The following is a 19731-nucleotide window of genomic DNA, read 5'->3' as shown; positions in this document are numbered from 1 at the left end:
GTTGACTAATAACTTCCCAACACCTGTCATTGTTTGTCCAGACAAAACATTTCCTTATGCTTACAAACATTAAAGCGCAATTGGTCCTAACTGCCTCCTGATCGCCATTATACTGTATTTACAAAAACAACTTCATAATTACATAGGAACAAGTGGAAGCTCACTTGCCTCGTATAAAAGTACTGGCCCACTTGAATGAATCAGTAGCCTTCAAGGTTCAAGGTAACCGCTGGTGTACTGCAAAGACCTCCACTCTGTTCAATTACATCGTTGACTGGGTATCATGCAATGGCCTTTTCACACGTCACAGGTGCGTAGATTGGTACTGACTTCTGGGTCACAGACATTGATTACATTGTCATTCTTGGAGATGTACCTGTGTTTTATCATTAGTTTGTATTTTGGCCGACTGCCCGACCAGTCGTTCTCGGATCAATGTTGCTGTCCTATATATCTCTGTGCATGTTTTGTTTTCTATGTCCCTTTGTTTGCGACTTGGATATCTTGTGATTTTTCTGGACTTGATTTGAGTCCACCACCACCACCACCCCACGTGACAATCCTTTTGTGGATTAGACAAAAGCGATATAATGTAACATGTTGAATTATGTGTTTGCCATATTGTACACCAAATAACTATATTGTAGTAAATATAAGACCATATAAGAGCACTTCGTTTTCTATTTACAATATGATTACATTAGATGTGTAGTTTTTTTTGGATTACGGTCTATTTTTCAGAAAAGGTACAATGAGCAACCCATCTAAGTTGATTTGACATTTGCTGTTTGAATAAACGAACAGTGAATGTGGTTTTTGGGTGGGACTTTTAATGTTTAGTGTGTGTGTGTGCGCGTGTGCGTGCGTGTGTATGTGTGTGTGTGTGTGCGCGCGCGCGCGTGTGTGTGTGTGTGTGTGACAGAGAGACCATGTTCGCGCATGTGCGTGTGTGCATGTGGTGCATGTGTTTTCATTGCTGTTATTTCAGGTCTGTTTCCCAGCCCTCAAAATGTCTTCTGAAAGTAATGTATTTTTTTTTCAAACTGTCTTGTTTCGAGTAATTACAGTTTTTCGTGTCCAAATAAATGCACTGAAAAAGATCATGACAGCAATGGAGGCAGACGGCCCACTTTTTTCACGCTAACTTTTAGTTTACAGCCTTTTTTTTTTTGCTGTTACCTCTGACGAACCTGCAGTCCATTGTAAATGTATTGTATTTGCATTACGTTGCGGCTCGTCGAGTGACGCAATTCAAACTCGACGAGGCTTGCGCTAACGTGGACGTAGCATTGCCAGGCACAGGGTGGAAATGAGACGGGTCCGATGTACCTGCGGGATCCGATGGTTGGCCGGTTCATTCTGTCCCGGTTTGCGAGGTGGTGATGGCGGGTGCGGATCCCAAAAAGCAGGCAGGAGGGAGCGTGAGGTTGTTTGACAAATTGGATTAAAATAAAAGTCCACCAAGGTTAAACAAACACATACACAATGCATGCAGCAAACAAGCAACCGACCAAACAATGAACCGGCACCGGATGGTCGTGCCTGGTGTCCTTTTAAGTGTCAATGATTAAACGACCAGCACCTGCGAGGCTTCAGGCAGGGCTGACGTCGCTACCCGCTGGTCGCCAATCTGATCGGGACGACCAGCACCTGTGCAGGTGTAGGCGGGGCCGACAGCGCCCCCCGTTGGTCGCCAACCAGATCATGACATTTGGCAATTTTCTTTACGTCGGATGCCCTTCCTGACACAACCCTCTGTATTTATCCGGGCTTGGGACCGGCACAATAAGACACTGGCTTGTGCCCCCTTGTGGCTACATTATTTAGTTGAAAAGTATATTTTATGGAAACCCGGGAACAGATTATTCCCATTTTAATGGTTTCCTATGGGATTTTTTTTTTAGATGCACACTTTTCGCCTTACACACTCTGTCTGGGAACCAATTAAGTTTGTAAGTTGAGGTCTCACTGTACAGAGAAGCGGAGGCTCAGGGACGGGACCGAGCCGTTTCCTTTGCCGGTACCTCAATTTGTTCAGCAAGCTCCTCGTTCGGAAAAGCCCCGACTTTAAAACTCGTCTTAAAATGTTTGATTCTTGATTCTTTGGCTTTTGAGTTGGTGTGATACTGAATTATTATTTTTTTTTACATTTTTGTTCTTTCTACTTATTGATTTATGCTGTCATTGTTTTTTACTGAATTATTGTTGCTCAATGTACAGCACTTTGTACACAGTGATGGCTGTTTTAAACTGCTTCATAAATACTCAACTCAACTGTATTGAAGATAACTTTAAAACAGCCATTGTTGGATACAAAGTGCTGTACCTGAAGCAACTATTGTATTTAGAACAATAAAATAATAAATTAGTAACAAAGACTTTCGAAACCACCAAAAAGTAAAACTAAGATCAAGTTTGAGTCACGATGAATCAAATATTAAAGAAGACCCATGAGTTTTGGTGTGTAATTTAAAGATTGACAGTTCAGTTAAGAAGATGGTGGCCCAAGCAGGGCTCATAATTCGCTCTCAAGTGTAAATTCTAGCTTCTTTCCCGATGAGATAAAGATGAATATCTGGCAATCAAACATCGGACCGCTTTGTAACACCTTCTCACTCTGTAATTCCTTAAAGATCAGCTGTCTGTAGGCTTATATCAGGGGTGCCCAAACTTTTTGTACGAAATATCGACAATCAACCAACCTCCAGCGACTGCTCGGTTACATCACACATACATACACATGCATATCATGATGAGCAACAGCCTGACACGGAGACATGCAACACACTTTTGCACACCTGTTAACTATCATGCTCACACGTACCGTTTTTAAGTGCTTCCCCAGGCCTTCTCGATTGCTATTCTTTGCTTATGTGCTCAGTGAATTGTACAAACAAATTCTGAATGAGAATAATGATAATGATTGACTATATAGCGTAAGAACTGTCATCACAAGCTGTAATTACAGAGTGCTAACAACTTCCGGAACAGGTGCCAACGTATGTTAAAGATTTACCTGCTTGTTTTTATTTTATTTTACTTTTAATGAAAGTATTACTGATAGTGATGGGTTAAAAGTGATCGTTCATTCCTGGTTCATCGCTTCTCAGGGTGTTAGAAGTGGGATGGTGAAATCAGCAGGAATCCAGGTGTTGAACAGAAGAAGTTATTTTAATCTTGTGGACAACTGTCACGTCCGCTCGAGGAGTGACGGCAGGACTCGAGGGACGACGGAAGGTGGTTAAGGTCGGATCCAAAATACACGGTGGAGGCAGTGATTCCAAAATAGAGTCTTTACTGAGACACATATGATATGAACAGAAAAATGAGGGAAGGTGGAGGGCAACGACAAAAACAGACCTGCGTGCGGAGGGGTGACGGGGAACTTCCTGGAACGGTACAACGACTGAACGGTAAGGGTGGCTTTTATAGCCAGAAGGCACAATTAAGGAAATGGGGAACAGGTGCGTGAGTCAGGAGAGCCAGGAAAGGAGGGGCCCGCTCCAAGGAGCAGCGGAGGAGGAGACAGGAGGGGAGGGGTACGCTCCTGGCGTCGACGAGGATGTGACAACAACAGAGACATTGCGGGGTCGGCCGAGGAGGGACAGAAAGGAAAGAGAGAGATCGACGAACTGGGAGAGCATTTATAAGACGGACAGGGTGTGACGCAATAGGATGTGACGTAATGGAATGTGACATCATGTAAAGGCAGGCAGGATATGACATATTAGGAAGTCCAAAACAAAAACAAAATGATGCAATATGTTTAAAGATGTTCGTATAGCGAATTACCCCAACAGATAGGATGATTAAGGTGCAGTGTACATTAACACAAAAATATATGACGAACACACAATGACACCCAAATGGTTGTTTGTCTCCTCTACACCCCTCGCGGTCGACTTGGGAGCAGTCCACGACGTCCCGCTCGATCGCGATCGACGTAATTGGCACCATTAGCTTATATAAAGAACCTTGCAGTTCTTTCTGCGTCAACACAGATCTTACATCTTATCATCTTTGTTTACCAACTGCAAATAGGTCTGCGACAAGATAGTGTTGTGTCACGGAGAGACTGGATGCGCTCACAGCATGTTTTGCGGTACCGAATATCTAAATCGTGGATGACATGTTGACTAATAACTTCCCAACACCTGTCATTGTTTGTCCAGACAAAACATTTCCTTATGCTTACAAACATTAAAGCGCAATTGGTCCTAACTGCCTCCTGATCGCCATTATACTGTATTTACAAAAACAACTTCATAATTACATAGGAACAAGTGGAAGCTCACTTGCCTCGTATAAAAGTGCTGGCCCACTTGAATGAATCAGTAGCCTTCAAGGTTCAAGGTAACCGCTGGTGTACTGCAAGGACCTCCACTCTGTTCAATTACATCGTTGACTGGGTATCATGCAATGGCCTTTTCACACGTTACAGGTGCGTAGATTGGTACTGACTTCTGGGTCACAGACATTGATTACATTGTCATTCTTGGAGATGTACCTGTGTTTTATCATTAGTTTGTATTTTGGCCGACTGCCCGACCAGTCGTTCTCGGATCAATGTTGCTGTCCTGTATATCTCTGTGCATGTTTTGTTTTCTATGTCCCTTTGTTTGCGACTTGGATATCTTGTGATTTTTCTGGACTTGATTTGAGTCCATCACCACCACCCCACGTGACAATCCTTTTGTGGATTAGACAAAAGCGATATAATGTAACATGTTGAATTATGTGTTTGCCATATTGTACACCAAATAACTATATTGTAGTAAATATAAGACAATATAAGAGCACTTCGTTTTCTATTTACAATATGATTACATTAGATGTGTAGTTTTTTTTGGATTACGGTCTATTTTTCAGAAAAGGTACAATGAGCAACCCATCTAAGTTGATTTGACATTTGCTGTTTGAATGGTAAACGAACAGTGAATGTGGTTTTTGGGTGGGACTTTTAATGTTTAGTGTGTGTGTGTGCGCGTGTGCGTGCGTGTGTATGTGTGTGTGTGTGTGCGCGCGCGCGCGTGTGTGTGTGTGTGTGTGTGTGTGTGTGTGTGTGTGTGTGTGTGACAGAGAGACCATGTTCGCGCATGTGCGTGTGTGCATGTGGTGCATGTGTTTTATAATCGATTGGGGCAACACTCCCCGTCTCACATGCACGCACTTCACTTGCGGTCTGTACTTTTGTCTGTGAGATATGTCCTTTGAACGCATCTGCATTTAAATCGCCGAGGGCTGTTCTCCTCCTGAACTCAAATAATTCTGTCCTTCACTACCAAAAATGTGTTAATTTATTTATTCACTTCTTTCGTTACTTTGTGTTGTTTTCTGTCAATACGCCTTCGGAATTAATACATTTTTACATATTATGTATTTTACATATTTTATTTAGCACTTCCTTTACGGCAACATACGCTTCCCTCGAAAAGTGCCTCAAGGCCAGTTCATGATTTTTTTTTTGTTTTGTTTTTGATTTTCTATTGGTGCTTACCTGTATCTCCAGAATGGCCAATGCTACAACTAAAATGTGATCATTTGTTTTCATCTGTGTCATAGTGACTCAAATATCCATTCATCCATCCTTTATCCGAACCACTTATCTTCATGAAGGTCAATTAAAGTGGAAAAAAATATAAAAAAACAAAGAAAATGCTGTTATTTCAGGTCTGTTTCCCAGCCCTCAAAATGTCTTCTGAAAGTAATGTATTTTTTTTTCAAACTGTCTTGTTTCTAGTAATTACAGTTTTTCGTGTCCAAATAAATGCACTGAAAAAGATCATGACAGCAATGGAGGCAGACGGCCCACTTTTTTCACGCTAACTTTTAGTTTACAGCCTTTTTTTTTTTGCTGTTACCTCTGACGAACCTGCAGTCCATTGTAAATGTATTGTATTTGCATTGCTGCTGCTACTGATATTCTTCATGTATTCATCACCTCATTTATACAGGTGGAATGGCTTAAGAATGAAGAGCTGCTCAGTTCCCAAGATAATGACAACATCGACATGAGGGCAGACCACAACCTCATCATAAATGAAGCTCGTCTCTCTGACTCGGGAAACTACACTTGCGTGGCTAGCAACGTTGTGGCCAAGAGACGCAGTTCTACAGCCACTGTGACAGTCTTTGGTATGTTGAACCCGAGAAAGTATATTGGCTCTGTTAAAGACTGAGAGAACTTTGAATGAATGAACAAATGTATTGTTAAAAAACACTTTTCTGCACTATAAGCCGCACTTAAAACATTCCATTTTCTCCAAAGCCAAGAGTCGGCTTTATATTCCGCTATGCCTTATATTTTCTTCAGTATTCAGATTTTTTATTCTAGCATTTTAAATGTTCTGTAAACTGATTTATTACACCTTGAGCAGTTGTGAGCTCTATCCAAATTCAGCTATATTGCGTTGTATTCCTTTAGCCTAGCTCCATCTAATGAAGGCATAAACCAACTTTGGCCACTATTGAAGTTTATTTTATTTTCCATGTGGCTTATGCACTGCAAATATAAAATATAAATAAATATATATATATATATATATATATATATATATATATATATATATATATATATATATATATATATATATATATATAAAATCCTCGTCTCACCCACCATGGGTGGTGTCTGTCCCCATTTCAGCTCGGGTCCAGGAAGCTTGAGGGTTCTGCGCAGTATCCGGGCTGTTCCCAGCACTGCACTTTTCTGGACCGAGATATCCGATGTTGTTCCCGGGATCTGTTGCAACCACTCGTCGAGTTTGGGGGTCACTGCCCCAAGTGCTCCGACCACCACAGGCACGACTGTCACCTTTACCTTCCAGGCTCTCTCCAGCTCCTCTCTGAGCCCTTGGTATTTCTCGATTTTCTCATGTTCCTTCTTTCTGATGTTCCCATCACTCGGGACCGCTACATCCACGACAACGGCTTTCCTTTCTCCTTTATCTATGACCACGATATCTGGTTGGTTGGCCATTACCATCTTGTCAGTCTGTATCTGGAAGTCCCACAGGATTTTTGCTCGGTCATTCTCCACCACCTTGGGAGGTGTTTCCCATTTTGACCTTGGGGTTTCCAGTCCATACTCCGCACAGATGTTTCGGTAGACTATGCCAGCCACCTGGTTATGGCGCTCCATGTAGGCTTTCCCTGCCAGCATCTTACACCCTGCAGTTACGTGTTGGATTGTCTCAGGTGCCTCTTTGCACAACCTACACCTTGGGTCTTGTCTGGTGTGGTATATCCCTGCCTCTATGGCTCTGGTGTTCAGGGCCTGCTGTTGGGCAGCCAGGATGAGTGCCTCTGTGCTGTCCTTTAGGCCAGCCCTCTCTAGCCACTGATAGGACTTCTTGAGATCAGCCACTTCTGCTATGGTTCGGTGGTACATCCCGTGTAGGGGCTTTTCCTCCCATGATTGTCCCTCTTCCAGCACCTCATCCTCTGTTCCCCATTGACTGAGACATTCTCTGAGTACATCATCCGTTGGAGCCTTCTCTTTGATGTAGTCATGGAGCTTGGATGTTTCATCCTGGACAGTGGCTCTCACACTCACTAGTCCCCGGCCTCCTTCCTTACGGCTTGTGTACAGTCTTAGGGTGCTGGACTTGGGATGGAACCCTCCGTGCATGGTGAGGAGTTTTCGGGTCTTAACATCCGTGGTCTGAATCTCTTCCTTTGGCCACCTTATTATTCCTGCAGGGTATCTGATCACTGGCAGGGCATAGCTGTTTATTGCCCGGGTCTTGTTCTTGCCATTGAGCTGGCTTCTGAGGACTTGCCTCACCCGCTGGAGGTATTTGGTCGTAGCCGCTTTCCTTGTTGCTAATTCGAGGTTGCCATTGGCCTGTGGTATACCGAGGTACTCGTAGCTGTTTTCAATGTCTGCTATTGTTCCTTCAGTGAGTAAGACCCCTTCAGTGTGGACTACCTTGCCCCTCTTAGTCACCATCCGACTACATTTCTCCAGCCCGAATGACATTCCGATATCACTGCTGTAGATCCTGGTTGTGTGGATCAGGGAGTCTATGTCCCTTTCGCTCTTAGCATACAGCTTGATGTCATCCATGTAGAGGAGGTGACTGATCGTAGCTCCATTTCTGAGGCGGTATCCATAGCCTGTCTTGGCGATTATCTGGCTGAGGGGGTTCAGTCCTATGCAGAACAGCAGTGGGGAGAGTGCATCACCTTGGTATATGCCACATTTGATGGACACTTGCGTTAGTGGCTTGCCATTGGCTTCAAGTGTGGTTTTCCACATCCTCATCGAGTTTGCAACGAAGGCTCTCAGGGTCCTGTTGACCTTATACAACTCCAAGCATTCATTGATCCATGTGTGTGGCATCGAGTCATATGCTTTCTTGTAATCAATCCAGGCTGTGCACAGGTTGGTATGTCGGGACCTGCAGTCTTGAGCGACTGTTCTGTCAACCAGCAGCTGATGTTTGGCACCTCTAGTATCTCTACTAATGCCTTTCTGTGCTTTGCTCATGTATTGATCCATGTGTCCACTTATCTTAGCCGCAATGATGCCTGACATGAGCTTCCATGTTGTGGAGAGACAGGTTATTGGCCGATAGTTGGAAGGAACTGCACCCTTTGAGGAATCCTTCATGATCAGGATTGTTCGCCCTTCGGTTAGCCATCCTGGGTGAGTCCCATCCATCAGCAGCTGGTTCATTTGTGCTGCTAGGCGCTCGTGGAGAGCTGTGAGTTTCTTTAGCCAGTAGGTGTGGACCATATCCGGGCCTGGTGCCGTCCAGTTTTTCATACCTGAGACTCTTCCTTGTATATCTGCCGCTGTGATGGTAACTGGGTTCTGTTCAGGGAGGTTGCTGTGCTCCTCTTTCAGAGTCACCAGCCATTGTGCACTGCTGTTATGTGCGACCTCCTTCTCCCATATGCCTTTCCAGTATCCTTCAGTTTCCAGCCTTGGGTGGTCTGCTCTGCTGTTAGAACCCTGCCACTGAGCGTACACTTTCGCAGGTTGTGTTGCGAACAGCCTGTTTATTCTTCTGGCCTCATTCTCTTTCGTGTACCTCTTTAGGCGACTGGCCAAGGCCTGGAGCCTTTGTTTGGCAGTTTCGAGTGCTTCAGGTATGGTTATCTGCATGTACCTCTTGGGTATTGGCCTTTTATTCACACCTCTCTGGGTCTCCGTCAATTGACTCACATCTTTCCGAGCCGCCTTGATCTTTGCCTCCAACCGTCTTTTCCATGGTGGGTAATGAATCTCGTGGCTCTCATGGTTGCTCTTGTAGCCAAGCATGTCTAGGATCACTGATGCTGAGGTGTATATCAGCTCATTGGTTTCCGTGATCGTTCCGGTCGGGATCGTTCTCAGTGCTGCATTCACAGTTTCCATGAGACTTTCAGGTGGTACTTCACATAGCCGTTGTAATCGGTGCCTTCGTTGCCCAGTTTTCATTCTTGCCATGATCTTATCTCTCAGGTCATTTGCTGCCTCGCTCAGCATTTCATTTATTGGGGCTGGCTTCCCAATCTCATTATTCATTGGGGCTTTCCTCCCAATCTCTGGTTGAACCTCTTCCTTTGATGTGGCAGCCTGGGGCCCTTCACCTCGGAATTTGTGTTGTACCTCATCAATCTCAAGTTGTGATAGCAATTGCCGTTTGTGGATATTGGAACACTGAGCTACTAGTTGTTTCGTGGTCAACCGTGACTGTGGGTTTCGAAGTAACCATTCAGCCCCCATTCTCCGCATGTAACCCCTTGCTTGAGTAGTAGCATTCCAACAGAGCCATGTTATCGCATCTCGTCCATCTCCGCTTTATATATATATATATATATATATATATATATATATATATATATATATATATATATATATATATATATATATATAAAAGGCCATTTATTTAAAATGTGACTTCAAAACATGGGTGCAAAAAAAAACTACTTCACATATAGAATCATTGTACAATCTCATTAAATGGGAATCATGTGGTTTCATAGTACGTCATGTAGTATTTCTAAATTAAATAATCATTTGCTTCAGGCTCTTTTAGCACACATGGATGAGTATTGCCTTATGAAAACGCATTTTCATGTAGCGGCTGTTTTCTGCACTTCTTTTCCTTTATCTTAATCCCACAGTTAGGAATTGAATAGTCAATTACCACAAGGAATAGTCTACTCACTATGTTTGAGCTATTTTGTTAGGGTCAGTTGCCTCCTACTTTAAGAAGTTGCATTGCCAGAAATAAACTTGGTTCATTTTCTCACATTTACAATGCTGGCAGTTTGCATAAGTAATTGTGGTCACTGTATTGATAATGCTCTCTTTGTTGAACTTTCTCCAGTTAATGGCGGCTGGTCCCTTTGGACTGATTGGTCACCTTGTACCGTGCCTTGTGGGCGAGGTGTGCAGAAGAGATCACGGACCTGTACCAACCCAGCACCGCTGAATGGTGGCGCTTTCTGTGAGGGCATGTCTGTGCAGAAGATAACATGCAACGCTCCGTGTCCAAGTCAGTTTCATTCACACACACACACACACACACACACACACACACACACACACACACACACACACACACACACACTGCTGGAAAACAATGTGCTGGTAGGCGAATTTTTGTATTGCTCGCCTTTTCCGGCCAAGCTAGTTGCGATTGGCTGCGTACTACGCTTCACGCACACGCACGCACACAGACACATTAGAGGTTTCAAGGGCTGGATGTTTACTGTCCAATCAACGGCAGGCTATGGTGCAGTATTGCCAACAAATTCAGGGCCACGAGCTCGCTCACGATTGGCTGTGTAGAGTATGTGGGTGGGGAGGAAATCCCTCTTCCCAGTTGACGCTCCAGCAGGACGCGATGCATAACAAGAAGGAATGGCTGCTGGCACGCAATTCAGTAATTGCGTGCCAGCAGTTTCAGTCATGGCTTACTGAAGACCCAAGGATATATGTCGTCGTACTACATTAGGTGTGAATTTACTTTACGACTTTAATTTTTGTCACATATTTCCACATTGCATTGTCTTACCTATAAATGTGCTTTCACTAACTGCTTATTTCGTAAGCAGTTAATTTGATACATTTTATATGTTTAAGCTCTCCACATGAAGTCCGTTACAATGTCCTATTGTCAATACAAATGTAGAAAATACACCAGTCGCTATATTTTGTTGACATAGTGTCTTGTTTTCCCAAGTGTATAGGAGGTTAGAGGCTAGACTTGAGAAATTGGCGGGTTGATCCACCAAGCTGTCTTCATGCCAATTTGTTCAGTATGTGGGGTTTCAAGCTGCCAAGGTGCAGATGGTTCAGGCAGTCAGGTGGTGGCAAATAACAACCAAGCAAAATGTTGAGGAAGTAAATAAGAGTCAGGTGTTGAAGTGTGAAAGAAATGGTCGATGAGACCAAGAGAGACTTGAACTGGATTGAATGAGTCAACTAATCTACATGCATAACATTCAGAGGTTAAGAGCAGTGGTGAAACTACAGTGTGACTGGGCTTAACAGAAACAAACCCCAATTTTCAAATAGAGAAAGACAGCGTCTTCAAAGTCATACCTGAAATGAGAGGGATCAATGAACATTTTGATGGAACATTTTTACATTTTACAGGTACAATATTTCTTGTATACGGTACCTGTCCCATGCTAATAAGCCAGACAATGACATCAGTCATATAAATAGCAGAGACCAAGCCCCCCGTCCACTTGTAATGTTATATTTATAAAGTATATCAACATTAATGTCAACATTACATAAAAAAGATGTGCATACAAACTGAGACTGAGCTGGTGTGCATCTTCAAGCATGGTCCATGAGAGAATAATTACATGACATGGTGCACATTTCAGTGTGAACTGTTTCCATATTTCACCATTTGCTGTCTTTTGTGTTGCATTTCTGTTCCTGCTCTGTCAACCACATACGTCCAATAAACATTTCAATTTATATGTATGAGGCATATATGAAAAATGCCAATATATCTCAAGTTTTAACTGTTTTGGTTGTGCCATACACATTTGCTGTACACTGAGAGGGTTACAGCCATGCACAATTGTGCACACAAGCAATGTAGAGGAAACATTGTGTTAATAATTTAAGATCACCAAGTCATAATAAGATAAAAAATAAATGCCACTTGCTTTTTGGAAAACATTTAGGTTGTGGTAATAACTACCTGCCAAAGAAAATGTGTCCTAATTGTTATCTAATTTGGTGGCGAACTCAGCTTTGGTTGGTTTGTTAGTGTGTTTGGGAATGCCTCCATTAAATGGATTTCATCATCTCAAATGAAACCAAACAACATGAGACATTTTATGCAGTTGTTCACAACTTGATTGCCAATTTATGATGACAACTTGAGGCTGGCTTATGGCAACTTTAGTTAAGTGAAAAAAACAAAAACAAAAAACATAAGCATGATTCCAAAAATAAGTACCTTTTCCCGGAGGTGTCACCTTGTCGTGGTGGAGGGATTTGTGTGCCCCAATGATCCAAGGATCTAGCTCAGGGGTGGGCAAACTTTTTGACTCGCGGGCCGCATTGGGTTCTAAAATTTGACAGAGGGGCCGGGCCAGGAGCATTTGGAGGGAGTGTTTGGGCCGGAAATACTCCGAACAAGTTATGTCCATAATTTATAAAATCACTTCAAATGACTTCGAGTGAGCGTATTTTACAAAGATTCCACAGCATATAGCTATAGTTTACGTTTTAAGACTTGCGCTGAATATATGAAGTCTTGTTTTCGAGTTGATGACGATCCCCATGTGACGTCACGTTTGGACCGCCCCTGACCGAGAAAGCGACATACAATGCATTTTGGGTACTTTGTTTGGTCTGAAAACTTCGTGTTAATCCGTGTTGATGGCGAAATTAGAAGGAAAACACATAAATAACGCCATGGTGAATCGTTGTGTGTTGCACCAAGACAACTATTTGATATTCGCTGACACAAATTCCCAGCTGACAAATCAGCCCATTTCCAACGGAGCTTGGGCGCAATCTTCTGCTTTTTCTGGGTGCTACATTGCTGTCATTGATGGCTCGAATTGATATGGGAGGACTCCTAGAATCAATTGCAAACATTTATGCTTTCCTCTTCAGAAGAACAAGAACAAGAAAACATCTTCTCCGAATCTGAAGCCATTGTTTTGATTCTCAAGCAAGGCAAGACGTCTTGGCGTGACGTCACGAACAGAGGGGTGGGACCTTCTGAAACTGACCATTTCCGGATTCATTTTTAAGTCATTTTTATTGGTGTTTTTCATTTAACTAAAAATATCAGCCTGCCTGATTTGGGTATTTTAGATGCTATAAAACGTTTTTCTGATGTCAGTGGGAAACAAAAACAAAAAATGGTGCCGGTTGTCCTTTAAATGTAGTATGTACAAACCTCATAGCACAGTAAAAACACTACAACCCAATTTATTAACTGTCTTTCAAATGTGAAAAATATCCCTGATCAGTTAATAAATTTGTCTCAAGGAATATGCAAGATATGGCATTTACAGACTATTTCGCAGATACTTGGAGGAGGAAATGGAAATAGATTAAAATAACATATGCACTGTGATTTATCAAGATTGCGTCTGTTTTTAAGTTTCCATCGAAGGGGCAAAGAAATCAACATTTATTGAAAAATGGAATCACTTTCAACATTCAAAACATATTATTACACAACGAAATATTCAAGCTCAATAATACCTACTTGTGTTAAATTCCGCCAAATCATAGATGGTTTGTCCTGACCGCGCGCTCAACAAACTCCTCACTGACGCTCTCGCCTTCACGCGCTAACAATACACGTGTACCGTCGCCGAGCACACAAACATAGACTACCTGCAGTTGAAATTTGCATACTCGGCTCGGCAGCCAATCAGAAGCCTGCTTCTTTCTTCCGGACTTTTGCAAGCGTTACAAAGTCGTGCAATTGCATGTCATTTTCCAAAATAGATGCACAGAACCTCAAACTAGAAGAAAGATTCAAAAGAAGCTAACAACATATGTGACGCTACAAAACGTAAATTTACATTAAACCGTGACTGTAAAGTGTACGTGAGACTTATGAAAGGGGCTTAGTGGCTCGTAGGAATCAATGCAAATGTTGCATTGTGCACCACAATGACAATCGACTACTGTAGCAAAATTTACAGCCATGCGCATTTGCCGTAAATTAAGCAAGGTAGCATTTGTAGTTGGTGCATTCTTGATTTAAAAAAAAACTTTATACTTTGTGACAATGTGTCTTATTGGGATTGGTCTCATTTTGCTTCAAGTTGGGAAAAATGGGGCAGGCAACTTTTCAGTTATCTGCCCTGTTGTTCGCTAGCTTTTTGTCATGAGTTTTAGACACTGTTTGTAATATAATTTGGGCAAGTTCGGCGGGCCGGATTGAAAAGCCTAACGGGCCGTATGTGGCCCGCGGGCCGTAGTTTGCCCATGCCTGATCTAGCTGTCTGGGACTCCCCAGGAAAAATAGATCCTCGGGAAGCGAACAAAAAAGGCATTGGGAGGAGATCCCTCTGATGACCAGAAATAGACCCAGTGTTCCCTTCCCCAAATGAATTTTCCAAGATGGCGCTGACACGTGTGGTAGCCTCAATTACTTCCTAGTATTATCCCTGTTCATGTCCTTCTTTATGATGATACTAGTGTAGTGTCTTCTCCCAGAGACAATTTCTTTGAGTGTTCTACATAAAGCACTTGCCCAATAAAGATAATTCTGATTCTCATATGTCAGTCTCTTAGTGATAATGAAAAGCTCCCTGTGGAAGAGTGGCTCAGGAGAGGTAAATCTGGACTTCCTTATTAAACTGCCTCTGCAACCCAGTCATAGATAAATGGAAGAAAATGGTAGGCTGAATGAACAGAAGGAACATGACATTTTACAAACGTTCTATTTTAAAGGTCATTATTAGATGTGTGCATCCCTCCATAGAAAGATGAGTTGATATAGTACATAGGGTGTGAAACGTTTCAAGAAAGGTGCATTTTCTAGTGAAACTATTTGATTCAGTTCCATACAGTGGGTTACGATTCAACTCAACGTAGTACGGGTCAAACTTGGATCATATTAATTTTTATGTAGCAACATATAAAAGTTCCCCACACTATTCAACAACATGAAAAAATAAACCAGCCGAGTCAAACTGATTTATACAGATTCAATCATGGTGTGCAGCTCGTATAGAAGACAATATCTACTTTTCCTTTTGGCGTTTCCCTTCAAGGGGTCGCCACAGCGAATTAGTGTCCTGCATCTTCAGAGGTGTCACGGTTTGCGTGGTGGTGATGGCGGGTTCGGATCCCAAAAAGCAGGCAGGAGGGAGCAGGAGGTTGTTTGACAAATTGTATTAAAATAAAGGTCAGCAGTAACAAAATGTAAAACATCAAAATGATCTGAATGGAAAAAATACAAAGTAGCAAAAGAAAACCAAAAGTAAAAGCCCGCCAAGGTTAAACAAACACGTACACGATGCATGCTGCAACCAAGCAGCAAACAAACAATGAATCGGCACCGGATGATCGTGCCAGGTGTCCTTTTAAGTGTCATTGATTATAACGACCAGCACCTGCGAGGCTGCCGGCAGGGCTGACGTCGCTACCCGCTGGTCGCCAATCTGATCGGGACGACCAGCACCTGTGCAGGTGCAGGCGGGGCCGACAGCGCCCCCCGTTGGTCGCCAACCAGATCATGACAGTACCCCCCCTTCAAGGGGCTGCTTCCAGAAGTCCCAACAGTCTCCCAAAAGGTCCACTCGCCAGGGAACGGTCGGTGGAGAGGGCAACCGCTGCCTCTCCAGCATACGACGGGCGGCGGCCTGATGGGAACGGGACTCGGCCTGGGGTGGACGAAGACGCGGCACGGATCGTCGTGGGCGTGAGTGCGATCCCTCTCGCACGTTCACGCGACGGCGCATGGCTCTGCGTGGACGTCGAACTGCCAGGCGCAGAATGGCACCCCGTACGGCCGTATGGGACCAGGTCTCGGCCGGACGCCGACGTGGGCGTGAACTGCCCGGCTCCGGGGGAACGAGACCAGTCCAGAGCCGCTCCGGGATCCAGCGGTGAGTGGGGTCTCGGACTGACGTTGACGCGGACGTTGCACGGCTCGTCGTGGATGAGACTCAATTCGTCATGCACGACGACAGCGTGGCTGGACGTGGGCGTGCAATGCCAGTCACCCAGTTTCACCCTGGACGGCCACCTGGAAGGAGGTCTCGGCCGGACGTTTACGTGGACGTTGCGGCTCGTCGAGTGACGCGATTCAAACGCGACGAGGCTTTCGCTAACGTGGACGTAGCATTGCCAGGCACAGGGTGGAAATGAGACGTAGCATTGCCAGGCACAGGGTGGAAATGAGACGTCACCCCGTGCCTGACCATGCTACGTCCACGTTAGCGCAAGCCTCGTCGCGTTTGAATTGCGTCACTCGACGAGCCGCAACGTCCACGTAAACGTCCGGCCGAGACCTCCTTCCAGGTGGCCGTCCAGGTTAGTTAACAAGGATGATTAGTGTCTTGTGGGGCAAACAAGTCAGAATAATGCCCAGTTTCCCTATTTTGTAGCCTGCTGAAACATTCGTTATCCACAGCAAAATCGGTTCATTGTATTGTGTATTTCATTTTTATATTGCTCACATTACTTATATATTGGGTATATTGTACCCACGCAAAATCCCATTGCCTCTGTTGATGCTGCTTCAGTGGATGAGTGGCTTGTAAACTGGATTTATTTGGGATCTGGCGATCTTCTGAACAGTCTTGAATTATCTTGGGGGGTATTTATTTGAATGCAACACTAAAGGATTTGAAAATAATTACATTTGAGTTTGCTTAACTGTGAAATTAATGTGGTGTCTGACATCTATGTGTGATTGTATTTCAAGTGCTCAAGTCAGCTGGAACAGGGGTGATGTAGTGCTCAAATGGTTTCATTGCTGAGTTGAAGGAATTAATAGTCAGGTGTGAATAAAGTCTCTGTGCAGTGTCCCTGAGAACCCAATGGATCCCTTGTGCTCTGATGAGTTTTCTTCTTAGTGCTCTAACTGCGGCTGCCTAAACTTAATAACCGAGTTGCTTCACGAAAGATGGCTAATTTAGGAGAACATATCTTTCTCCTGTGCAAACATTAATGACAGTTTTAAGTCATGACTATCAGACTTTAGCGTAAATACCCAACAATCAGTTGAATTAAATAAATACAGTAGAAGAGTGGCACTCTTTTGATGACATGATTTACATTGACAGGACAGTCGCCCTAACGGTTAGGGCCTAACCGGTTTTTACACCACCAACCGGATTAGACAAGTAGATGCTTTTTGCACACCGGCAACCATTGCCGCAAGGTGTGTGAGGAGGGTGGTGCTCTACCTTTGGAAAGACAGGGATGGTCCCTTTGTGCAGTTTTAGGTGACATTTGTGCTTTTTCATCTACTGGCTTTAATAAGAAGTTGTTACATTCTTGGACATTTTCATCTGCTGCCATGATTGGTGGAAACAAAAGTTGTGTGGAGCAGTCCCTGTAACGTTCTGGTTGGCGACCAATGGCTGGCGTTGTGGCCTCGCCTGCAGCTGCACAGGTGTCATTTCAATCAGTGGCAGTTAAAAGGACGCCCGGCACGAGCATTCTGTGTCGGGTCATTGTGTTTGTTGCACCACGTCCGGTTTGTTTCACCTTATCAGATTTTTACTCATGGTTTTCTTTGATACTTCGTACTTTTCTGTTCTGATTACTTGATGTTTTAGATTTTGTTCCTGCTGACTTGATTTAATACCATTTGACAAATGGCATTTGTCAATTACACCCTGCTCCTCCCTCCTGCCTGCTTTTTTTGGGATCCACCACCATCACACAAACAGTGACAGTCCCAGAATGATATTGTGAATAACTCCCTGATACTTTCTACTATCTTTGTGACTGTTTTATTTCCTGTAAAGGATAGTTGTCCATCCTAAGCGCTCTGTTCCAGGTTCAGCTGTTGTAAAAGCGCCATATAAATATCCTGTGACTGTAAAGTGTCCTTGAGAGTTTTTAAAGGTGCCTATAAATGAAATTTATTATTATTATACATCTGTATCTATTGTATTGTATTGCATTCTTTGAGTGATTCACATTATCAATCAGGAACTTACTTGCAAGGATTGTGACAAACATCCAATATGTATTTACTAAAGAAACACACACACACACACGCACACACATACAAACACACACTCACACTTATGCAAAACACACGCAGACCCATACACATGGTTTTTTTTATTTTATTTTTAATATTGGAGTTCATAAATACATGATTTTTTTTGTGGCAAATGCTGAGTGGTGAGTTTTATTGTTTTGTTTGTTTTTTTGGGTTTTTGTAATCCTGTAAGGGGCATGACAACAGTAGGATGACCACACAGTATGACCACACAGTTTATAATGCCAGGTAAAAGGGTGCATAAAAGGGTTAATTCATAATGGGGCTACTGAGAGTATGGTCGCCGGGCACCTGTTGACAATTCCCACAAAAGATGTCAGAATAAATTACACAAAAATTTTTAACTTCTAAACTATGACATTCATTTTATACCATATATGATTATTTGTGAGTGTCCCAATGTCACAAAAAAATGTAGTATAATAAAGATTTACATAGAATACATTATTTATTGATCTAAGTGCAACATTAAATACTAGACTACTATCTACTAGGTAGATATGAAGATGAAGTAAACATTGAGTCAGGTACAAAAAACTGTATACATTGAATGTCATGTCATCCATCAATTGTCGTCTTTTAATTGATTCATATGGAAGGACTGAATTTGTGGTTTTTAGTTTTTCTTCGATATTTTTCAATGTGTTTGTCATGCATCATCGAGGAGCAAAAAAACAGACCCTTAAAAAATATTGTTTATGATAGGTTTAAACACAGATAAAGATAAATCACTTATTTGAATAAAATACCAGGGCAGGTACAATGAAAAGGAGACAAGTTTTTTTAGCCTTCTGTACAGAGGGGAGGCTCCTTCCATCAACCAAGGCTGTTGGAAAAATGCAGGAGCCTCCGCTGTTCCTTGGGGCATATTTATTATTATGATGAATCAGGGTGTGGTTGCAGTGATGTCTGAAGGTTACCATATATAGAAAAACACTGTTGGAGTAGGTTGAAGCAAAAGGATAAGGCAGGAAATTCTAAGTAAGTTGAGGTGGTTTAGGTGATTTGGTTTACATGATTGATTCTTTTGTCATTTACAATATGCAATATTGTATATAATGACGATAATTAACATATAATCCTTCTTATAACAGTTGCTTATGAGTAAATTATAATTTACATGTAGAAGAACCCCTTAGGGGGAGAAAAATGTAACATAATGATAACATAATCTTCCCCTATATTAAAAAGCACACTCCCTCAGAATCATAGAGCAAACCCTTGCCTAGCTCCTTATGTGAAATTGACTGTTTTGTGACTAAATTAAAATTCAACCTAATTTCATTTCAAGACACATTCCAATGCAATGCATTTAGAATAAGCAAAAACTCATTTTGGACAGAATATGACACCCTGGTGAGGTGTTTGAACTGTCTCAGTTTTGAAGAACTGGAGTACCCGGAAAAATCCTATTTTTGTGCTGCTGTGTCGGCTGATCATGCGGTTATGCTTGTGTTGCAGTCGATGGAGGCTGGGATGAATGGAGTGAATGGACTGCATGCCGCAGGCAGTGTGAAAGACAGCGAAGTCGAGAGTGCAACTCCCC

At 42.9% G+C, this 19731-nt stretch overlaps 1 protein-coding gene across 4 annotated transcripts in view; it reads left to right on the top strand.

Annotated features, from left to right (window-relative positions):
- unc5db (unc-5 netrin receptor Db) overlaps nt 1-19731 on the top strand; it is a 255429-nt gene that overhangs the window by 156712 nt on the left and 78986 nt on the right. For 3 of the 4 annotated variants that reach the window (XM_088994976.1, XM_088994977.1, XM_088994975.1), the window contains exons 5-7: nt 5955-6135; nt 10323-10490; nt 19647-19731. The exon at nt 19647-19731 is cut by the window's right edge and continues 80 nt beyond it. In XM_088994976.1, the coding sequence (XP_088851102.1) occupies nt 5955-6135; nt 10323-10490; nt 19647-19731 (434 nt within the window). Of the gene's footprint in view, nt 1-5160; nt 5671-5954; nt 6136-10322; nt 10491-19646 lie in introns of those variants that run through there. The other variant, XM_088994978.1, reaches the window with a different exon arrangement.

This window comes from Hippocampus bargibanti, linkage group LG04 (assembly GCF_051943395.1).
Source record: "Hippocampus bargibanti isolate YZ-2025 linkage group LG04, ASM5194339v1, whole genome shotgun sequence".
Lineage (NCBI taxonomy): Eukaryota > Metazoa > Chordata > Actinopteri > Syngnathiformes > Syngnathidae > Hippocampus > Hippocampus bargibanti.
This window is presented reverse-complemented; position numbering and strand designations above follow the sequence as displayed.